General features: G+C 36.9%; 1 protein-coding gene across 1 annotated transcript in view; it reads right to left on the minus strand.

The window, feature by feature from the left end:
- The window catches only part of LOC107657297 (homeobox protein Mohawk-like), a 28,398-nt gene that overhangs the window by 19,221 nt on the left and 420 nt on the right, over positions 1-8,757 (minus strand). The window contains exons 2-4 of the mRNA XM_016445338.1: positions 7,974-8,258; positions 5,487-5,646; positions 4,103-4,256 (exon numbers count right to left, since the gene is read on the minus strand). Of these exons, the coding sequence (XP_016300824.1) occupies positions 4,103-4,256; positions 5,487-5,646; positions 7,974-8,149 (490 nt within the window). The 5' untranslated portion in view covers positions 8,150-8,258. The remainder of the gene's footprint in view (positions 1-4,102; positions 4,257-5,486; positions 5,647-7,973; positions 8,259-8,757) is intronic.

Raw genomic sequence — 8,757 nt, forward strand, 5'->3', positions numbered from 1 at the left:
CTGTTTTCTTTTTATTTATTATATGATTTTTTTAAAAACCTTGCAACGTGTACTGCGTTAAGCTAACTGAGACTTGTTATAGCACTTGTATATCTTTGCTCTTTTGTTGATTTTGATTGCTTCCATTGTCCTCATTTGTAAGTCGCTTTGGATAAAAGCGTCTGCTAAATGTCTAAATGTAAATGTAAATAAATGCAGCCTTGGCTTGGTGAGCATAAGAGATTTCTTTTAAATAATTAAAGAAATCTTACCGACCAAACTTTTGAATGGTAGTAAACAGGAAACAAATAGTTTTATTAGGACTAATGGATTGCTTTGACTATATAGATTTATCTACTCTCCCACAGTAGCGGCTTTTGTTCTAGACTGAAGTGTAAATGCAACAACCGTATGATGTTCATTAATCATGGTCATGGTACGGAGTTGTCTGTTATTTTTGCCAAAATACTGAAAACCACAAGGACAAGAGATAAATAACTTTGGTAGAACTGCAAGTGATAAATCGTCTGATTTCATTCTGCATTTTGGTAACAAAACCAATAAAAGTATTAATTTTCTCATCAACAGGAGGAAAAAAACTCTTCGGACATTCCAATGTCATATCTCATCTTTGGAGAGAGTGTGTTCAGTTGATCTTTCCGTTCCGTTGATCATTCTGTAAAAAACACCCAATCACTCATCTCTTATTATGTGCTCAGCCACCTGTAGTCCCATCAGTGATTCATTAAACAACATAAATAAGAGACACTGACTTGTTTTATTACTAGATGATTTGTGAGACATTGTTTGTTCATTCTTGAAAGAAAACTTTCAGGGGCATTACTATTGTATTGTAATACAACAGAATGGAATGTCCAAAATGTTTCCTCCCTTTTGACATTGTCACTAATGTCAAGAAGTGACAAAAGTTAATACTTTTGTTGCAGAATAAAATTAGACCATTTATTACTTGCAGTTCCACCATTGCTATTCATCTCTTGACTTGTCCTTGTGGTCTTCAGCACTCATTTTGCCTTATCACATGTATGTCCTTAGTCAAATCTATATAATCACTGACTTAAACTTCAGCAATTTCACTTATAACTAGGTGTGTTGATTCCTTGTTGGTTTTGATTTGCTCATTTAAGAAAGCCAAATTACTTTTTAGATTTGTTTTCAGCGTATCAGAACCACATTGCTCACTCCACATCCTAAAAGTCAGCATTTTTTAAAGATTGTTTTAGTGCACCTGTATTGTATACTACCTTGACAACCATTCCATAATGTAGGAAACAAAGGTAAACACACTGGAGTTCACACAAACGCAATATTTCCTAGGATACGGGGTTAGGATTGTGTGAGTGAATGCCTGCCTCCTAAGTGAGCTAGGATTTCACTGCAAGACTCAATGTTGACTCAAATATGTGAAGAGTGTGTCTGAAGCTCAGATCTTCTGTAGCACATAATTACTGAGCTCAGACCTGATGAAACATTTGTGCAACAAAGTGTTCCCTCTAAACAACTAGACATTTCATATGCATAGTAAACAACTTGTATGATGTTACATGATGTTCTAGTTGTATAATCACGACTCACAATATGTGGGTGTATCTCACAGAAAACAGGTCACAGAATCAACCCCAACATCAGAAGAAATAAACATAAAAAAGGCATATTTTAATTTTTACAGCTAAACAGTTCTCCCCTCATTTCTTTATATATACAAAAAGCAGTACAACATTAAATACTGAGGGTCAATTAGTTTAATTGTCATTTAAAATGTCGATTTTTAAAAAAAATTTTTTAGATTAATAATGTATTATTTACTCAACCATGAGAATATAATCTTTCTATGCTTTTCTCTATGTATGTTCTGATCAAGAGTTAATACAAAAATGTAGCGAAAGACATGTATGTTTTCCTCTGGAAATGTTTAAAAAGTGAATTTTCTATAGATTTTTTTAAAGAAAAAAGGTTTAACGCATCAAAACGTTTACCGATATACCAACATAACTAGTTATCAACACACTTTCAGTTGTGTTGACAATCATTTTTCATTTTAAGTTCTGTGCATAAATTCTATGACAAGTTTCGATTTGATAATGAGGGAATTTGAGGTCAAAGGTTAAGCTAGGCTGCTGACAGTTTCTGTGCCATTTTTCAGTGTAAGAAAAAAAGGAAGTTATTTGTAGGATGAGACAGATGTGAGAGGCACAGACTGGGCATTCCTCTTCTAACCACAGCGTGTGTGTCCTCATCCAAGACATCTAATCAAGGCACCAAATACAGAGTGTGTGTTTGGAGGTCACTGTTAAGCACAGGGGGATGATAAGTGTTCTGACTGAATGTCTCATTGTGTATGGATGCTTATGTTGAGCGATGCGGCCAACAAACATGCAGTCTGTCAGCCAGCCAGCAACATCCCTGTAGTTGTAACGCCTTAGCGTGTGAATTAGAGCATGAAAGAGAGACGGAAAAGAGAAAACTTTAGATAGTCAGTTAGGATGTTTTTGTGTTTGTGCATGTAAGCGCAAGATTGTGTGCGAGTGTTTGTGGTTGAGTCTTGACGCCCCGTTGTGGTGTGTTAATCACAGCGTGCATGACTGTCTGTAAGCCTACGCGTCTGTCCGGTTAACTTAAACACAGAGGAGGATGCACACACGAGCGCTGCACTCCACATACCCCGACCCTGATTTATGGCTCGGCTGCTATACGATGCTATAAAAATGTTTGGAGTGTTGCACTGACTGCGTTGTAATAAAACATCCGTGTTTAAGTGTCTGTTTCAGCTACATGCAGAATAAAACCCCAACCAGTTTCTTATAAATACAGCAACACTTCATACCACACAAATTTAGCACCAGGATAGGTGAATTTGTTTGTGCTTGTTTGTTTTAAAGAGCAGTTTTACTTGCACTGTGTGTATATACTCAAGCAGTGATAAATAGTGTTTATTGCAATATCTGTGCATGTACATGTCTGACTACGTATGCACCTTCTTAAAGGGATAGTTCATAAGTTTACTCACCCTCATGTCTCTAGAAGGAGAACTATTAGGGGCATTGATCATTAATTACTAATCCAATTCCAAGGAAAAGGCAAGAAAAGGCAGAATAAAAACATAATAAATCATATAGAATTACTGTTATTTATCTCTTGACTTGTCCTTGTTGTTTTCAGCACACCTTTTGTCTTGTAAGCCTATATAATCATCGACTTAAACTCTCAAGTGCTGTTGAATAAAAAACGAACTTGAGAAAGAACATTGTAACGGTTTGTGTCCATACAATGAAACAGTATTGGACCCCATTGACTTTCATTGTATGGACCAAAAAAAAAAAGTTTTTACAAGATTTTTTTTTGTGTTTGACAGAAGAAAGAAAGTCATACAGGTGAGTAAATTTTTGCGTGAACTATTCCTTTAGGTGTATGTGTGTGTGTGTTTCATCTTGGACCATAACAACCACAAACATAAAATATTCCCCCCAATTTTCTTACTGGTGCTTGATCAATATGACCGATTGTTAAACTTTACGTTGGTAAAATAGTTCACCCAAAAATGAAAATGATGCAATCATTTAATCACCCTCAATGACCTTAATTACCCTTTCTTCTGTGGAACACAAAGAAGATATTTTGAAGAATGGTGCAACTGTTGTTTGTTTTTGTCCATACAATGAAAAACGGTGAAGTCCAAACCAACATTAGACCCCAATGACTTTTATTATATGGACAAAAAACACAGACATATTTTAAAAGATCATCTTTGGTGTTCGATAGAAGAAAGAAAATCATAATGGGCTGGAATAACATGATGGTGCATAAATCATGACAGGAGTTTTATTTTTGGGTGAACTATCCCTTTAAGTGTGCATTTCATCACCACAAACATTGTGGCCAACCAATTAGTGGTTAAACAATATGAGTTTTTCAGTGACAGATTGTTAAACTTTACATTTAGTCCTCGACATCCTTGGTTTCAGCATCACAGTCAACCTTGGCACTTCTGTGAATGTGAGTGTGTATTTTTGGTAAGTCTCCATAAGGGGACTGCAAGAATAATTAGGCTCGGTCGTTTTTATACGTGTGATTGTCTGTGTGCATGCATGAGCGAGTGCCGTACCATCAGAGCAGGAGTCATCGCTGCTGACACTCAGTCTTTCCGCGTTGCCCTGGACGTATTTGTTGTAGAGTTTGATCCTAAGGGCCCAACTCAAATCAGGCTGCCTAACTGTGTTCTTCAGCCGCCGTCGAGCATTGGCAAACCAGTTAGACACCTGAGAAAAGAGGGAGGGTGTTGGAATGGTACTGAGGAAAGAATGACCAATAAATAAAAGGAATTATGAATGGTCATAAAAGACACAAAAGATTTGTTTATTATTGATTCAGTTTTTCTGTCTTCCATGCATAGATGTGTGTGTTTGGACTAAAAGCTCCATATACTGCTTTATTTATGGGGAAACTATGAAACTATTCAAAATAGCAGGCTGATGCCACACGCAGATATCCCAGGAACACTGTGAATGTAACATCACATTAAGTCTTCTTCAACTGAGATGATGATGACCTGGGTGCTTATTCTGGCCTCTGCCACTCTCACCTAATAATATTCCTTTTCTTCTGCCCCACGTCTGTCTTTTTGCAATAAAAACAATATTTAACCCAGCCTTCTCCATTTCACAGAGACCAGAGACCATTAGATGTTATACTAGGAAAACTTTTCATGCCCGATACACTTCAAGCCACTTATGACAGGCATTGTGCTTTAAACATGTTATTCAAGCTCTGGGTTTCCTGACTTCTGCTTTATATAAAGTTCTCAAAGAGCAAAAGCCATATTTTTCACTTTAAGCTGGTCAACGGAGGCCAGTTTTTGAAGAAAGCATTGAGTATCAGAGGGCGTGGTAGCAAAGTACTAGCAATGAGAAAAGTTCAGGTGTATTCTAAAGTCTAGAGATGTTCAAGATGTGTTCAGTCACGTAAGATTATTTATTCACTGATATTGAGCATAAGTTTTGGGTTTGTAAGTATTTTTTTTCCCATATTGCAGTGCTGTCTGCTCACATTTTTTAACAAATGGGTCCTTTTCATGAATATTAGAACCAGATTAAATTTGTAGGGTCATCCAGAAAAGCATCTTCAGGCTGGGCCAGCTCTTAACAAATTTAGAGAACATGTTTATGTCTTCATGTATATACAGAGACAAAGACTGAGACCGATATGTACACACAAACTGACACTCAACACAGACTGGAAAACACATATGTGAAGAGTTAAACACAGGCCAGAATGTCTCTGAATTTTTATATATATTTATTGGTTAAACAATAAAAAAGAAAACCTTCACTAGAGTAAACCTGAGTTGGTTGCAACTTGTGTTTGGAATGAACACCTGCATTTTCATCTCAGTGTAAAAGAAAACTGTCATTTTAATAATCCTTCTGTCAAGAACTAGTAGCTCTTGGTAGCACGTGTATGGAAAAGTTGTGGAAAATGAACTTACTCACCTGCACAAGTGTCATTTGTGAGCCAAGCGCAAGAAAGATTTTCTCTGTTTTAGTGGGGTACGGATTGTCCCGGTGTTTGTAGAGCCACTGTTTCAAAGGCCTGGCCATGTCTTGCAGAGCTTGCCGTTTATGCCGTACCTTTCCTGGGTTCTGACGAGACCTGTGGAGAAAAACAAGCCGACATAAGCCACATAAATCTCATGACAATTACACAAGACTTCAGAATGGGCACTCATGTGGAGAAATTCCATAGGATTGATTTATTACATATTTTCCACAGTGAGAAAAGTATTTTTAATTCTTTGGGGGCATTCTTGCTGCCTTCTGTTTTATTGCTAAGAAATGTTATTGCTACAAAATATATTGTAAATATATTTAAGAATGAACAGAATAAATTAAACGTTTATTATTATTATTATTATTTAGATTATAAATATGAAATAACAACCACCTTCATCTAAATGTGACATTCAGTGAGCAGACCAATGACCTCGAGGTAAACGTTTAGAACTTTTTGTTGAAAATGTAAATTAAAAATACAAGCAATGTTTAAAAGAAAACATCTAAAAATGTTATGTTCAATTTTAAGAGATTCTGTAAGGGTTAAATATTCTTACATGAGAGCCTAATTAACACTCATGCCCTTTAAAACCAGCATCATGCTATAATTAACTCTCCCAGTGAGGGTTTTTCATTCAAAATCAGTTCACAGTCCGGCTGCAAAAAACAATAACGGTGCACTGAAATAGCTCCATGTAATCCAACATCTGCACAATGACACATGTGCTATGTATTCCTCTAGGGACTGGAATCGTTTGAGAAAAAAATTAAAATAAAATCTGCAGATTTGCACAACAAAATGTATACAAATTCTGACAGTCACTTTTATTCTCAATACATGTTAAGTATCACACTTTTTAAAATAAAGGTTCTTTAATGGTTCCTCTTTCATCAGGAATCCAATACAGGTTCTTCAGATCAACGCATTGGTTTCAGTAGTCGGTTGTCCAGAGAGAGAGAGAAAAAGTTCTTTGTAAAACTTTAAAATGCTCTCCTGTAAGCATCGGCCCGTAAGTCAGTTTTTCTTCTAATTGGAACCTTTATTTTCAAGAGAGAACAGAATCTGGTTATTTAAACCTGTAGATGTCAGTATGGCGCTGTTATATCACCTTGCTATCTTCCAAAAACCTGACTGCACATTTAACATATTTTCCCCAACGCTGCGAGGTTCATGTTCAGCAAATATTTCCCTTGTAACCCAGAACTATATTAACAACCTAAAGAAGTTTTTTTCCCTCCCTGTTCTCGATATCGGCGACACACACCTCTGTATTTATATTAATAATTTTCATTAGCAGTGATATTCCCCTTGAGGCGAGCAGCGCGGCTTTAATGTTATCCTATTGGCTCCGCTTACACGCGCACACGGACCTTCAGTAAGCGCGAGCCAGACGCACCCGCAGCGGAGGATGTTTGCACAGGTTTTTCCACAAGACATCACTTTTAGGTTCGGTGTTGCTGTGTGTCGCAGTCGTATAATGAAGCACTGTGTTGTCTGCAAATAGAAAACAGGTTGGGGTAAACAGCTTGGGGGCGGTGAGGCTGAACGCGCTGGGTTCGGACATGGTTTCTTCTTGCGCCCTCACTACAAAAATATTCGTGATTGACTGGACCACACATACAGTTGAAGGAAATGTTTATTTATTAGAAACAGGCCTGGACGTGTTTTAAATTTGCTACCGAACACGAATGACCTCATGTACCCCAACGACAAGCCCCTGCTAATTCAGCACCCTCGACAGCGACTTAATTGAATTGTGAATATTAATTTCCTGCAATTCTCTTTTTGAAACCTCAACGTATCCTAGATAAGAAGAAGGCGAACAGGCTGTAAATTCAAACCATACGCGCTCTAACCACAACTGAGCGCAAATCTATGGAAAGAAAACACAAAGACTATGAAAAGTCAAACAGTTGGACGAGCCATGCTTTTCACCGTTTGCTCTAAGATTGAACAACTTGATGTTTATCTTTAATAAGGTTCTCCGTGCTGTGACGCGGTTAAAAGCATTAACAGCGTTAAAATGACCACAGATGATTTAAACAGGCTATCATTATATTCTTTTTTTCTGTTAAGTATCTTACCAGAATAATTAGACTGATTATTCCGTCATGAAAAATAAACGATGTGCAAAGCAGTTATCATCCACTGTGAAAAAAACAACCTTTAAAACTTGCGGTGCTAATGTGACAGTCTGCAGTGATAAATACGTTATATTTTTAGACCATTTCGAATGAGTTTTCTGATGAAGAAAATCGAGTGAAATTGATGGAAACAAATATTTCACTTAATGAAACATGATGCAAATATTTTACAGTGCATCTGCTTCATTTTTGGAGTATTGTTAGTGGATTTCTTTAAAAGAAGGAAACATGTCCACGAACCTGCAGTACATTTGACAAAAGACACTGAAGTTTGTGACATACCCGGATCTCCTGTGCCGGATAACTGAGTTGTCTTTGATGATTGGGCTGCTGGCGAGCAGGTCCGGATGCTGTCCATCTATCACCTCTAAATAATTTCGACTGCTTCTTTCCACCTCATTCGCCTTCTCCTCGAATAAAACCTGGCTGCTTAACTTATTAAACACAATTGTGTTCATCTTTGGTATATTAGTCCTTCTTTCCCCCAGTGTCCGCTGAAAGCGCCCTGGCCGCCGCGGGGATGTCCTAGGTACCTACTCAACGGAGCCGCTGCGCCTTGTCAAAATCCTGTGAAACAGAAAAAGATGACATTTATGTTCACTATCATCGGCGAGTTCCCCCAGACATACATCTCAGACAAACTTCATTTTCTGTAGGTAAAAACTGTTTTCATTTTAATGTAAAAACGCAAAAAGAAGAATCAAAACAAAACACTCAGACATGCGCGGGTGAGGAATAGCCTATTTGACGGAACGGATGACTCTGATATGTTTGAAACTTCTGTAGAGTTTATTTATGCAAACCTGCATAACATCAGAAGTATTCAGAATGAATGATGCCTGTTTGACACAAGGAGGTCTATAATCCTGCGTTGACCGGTCAGTAACACACAAATAGCCTATTTCATACGACTATAACAGAACGTGTGTCATTTTACATGTAGAAATATTTGTTATTTATATATATATATATATATATATATATATATATGAGAGAGAGATTATATTTTAATTTAATTACAAATTAATAATAAAAATATAGTATATTATACAAGTAATATTACTAT

Source organism: Sinocyclocheilus anshuiensis, unplaced genomic scaffold, assembly GCF_001515605.1.
Source record: "Sinocyclocheilus anshuiensis isolate Anshui unplaced genomic scaffold, SAMN03320099.WGS_v1.1 scaffold159, whole genome shotgun sequence".
Classification (NCBI taxonomy): domain Eukaryota; kingdom Metazoa; phylum Chordata; class Actinopteri; order Cypriniformes; family Cyprinidae; genus Sinocyclocheilus; species Sinocyclocheilus anshuiensis.